The sequence below is a fragment of the Neopelma chrysocephalum genome, unplaced genomic scaffold (genome assembly GCF_003984885.1).
Source record: "Neopelma chrysocephalum unplaced genomic scaffold, ASM398488v2 Primary Assembly neopelma1_90393, whole genome shotgun sequence".
Taxonomy (NCBI): domain Eukaryota; kingdom Metazoa; phylum Chordata; class Aves; order Passeriformes; family Pipridae; genus Neopelma; species Neopelma chrysocephalum.
Window position 1 is genome coordinate 1 of NW_020919218.1, and position 1,116 is coordinate 1,116.

A 1,116-nucleotide genomic window follows, 5' to 3' on the forward strand; every position below is an offset into this window, starting at 1 on the left:
ACAGACCTGGGCTGCATCTGCACCACTGTCCCCAAAGCCATGCACAAATCCCTCCATAACACCACAACCATCTCTTATGCAGGATGTGTTGCACAGGTCTTTCTGCTTGTCTTCTTTCTTGGAGCAGAGTATTTCCTTCTCACCATCATGTGCTATGACCGCTACGTTGCCATCTGCAAACCCCTGCACTACGGGACCCTCCTGGGCAGCAGAGCTTGTGCCCACATGGCAGCAGCTGCCTTGGCCATTGGCTTTCTCTATTCTTTGCTGCACACAGCCAACACATTTTCCCTGCCCCTGTGCCAGGGCAATGCCCTGGGCCAGTTCTTCTGTGAAATCCCACACATCCTCAAGCTCTCCTGCTCACACTCCAACATCAGGGAACTGGGGCTTGTTGGGGTTAGTGCTTCTTTTTGTTTTGGATGTTTCATTTTCATTGTTTTCTCCTATGTGCAGATCTTCAGGGCTGTGCTGAGGATCCCCTCTGAGCAGAGACGGCACAAAGCCTTTTCCACCTGCCTCCCTCACCTGGCTGTGGTCTCAATCTTTGTCAGCACTGGCACATTTGCCTACCTCAAGCCCCCTTCCATCTCCTCCCCATACCTGGATCTGGTGGTGGCAGTTCTGTTCTCGGTGGTACCTCCAGCACTGAACCCCCTCATCTACAGCCTGAGGAACCAGGAGCTCAAGGATGCCCTGAGGACACTGACAACTGGGTGTTTTTCAGAAGCAATAAACTCTCCTTCTTCTGCATGTTATATACCTCATTAAAGGCCAATCCTGTTATGGATTTCAGTAAAGGCCCACCATATCTTCTCTATTTTTTGCTCTTGGTAGGGGTGTTATTTTTTGAGAATTTGTTCACACCAAAAAATCTTTATATATGTAAGTATATATATATATAAACACATATATAATTTTCAATTCAGTGTTTGCCTTTCTAGCCTGGCCCAGAGGCTGTACAAATTGGGAATTTTACTTGCTGTGTGCTTAAACCAAATAAAGAACTCTGCATTGGCTTGTTTGCCTGACATCTTTCCTCTCTGACTTCTCTGCAGCTGCAGGGTCAGGGCCTCTGTGCAGAGCTGGGGCAGAAAAGAGTCCCAGCAGAGCAGC

General features: G+C 48.4%; 1 protein-coding gene across 1 annotated transcript; it reads left to right on the plus strand.

Annotated features, from left to right (window-relative positions):
• Window positions 1-82: 82 nt before the first annotated feature.
• On the plus strand, window positions 83-716 carry LOC113979905 (olfactory receptor 14C36-like; the record flags this gene model as incomplete). The annotated part of the gene is made up of 1 exon (XM_027707183.1): window positions 83-716. A coding segment is annotated over one exon (634 nt), but the record flags the coding sequence as incomplete, so codon positions are not given.
• Window positions 717-1,116: the final 400 nt, after the last annotated feature.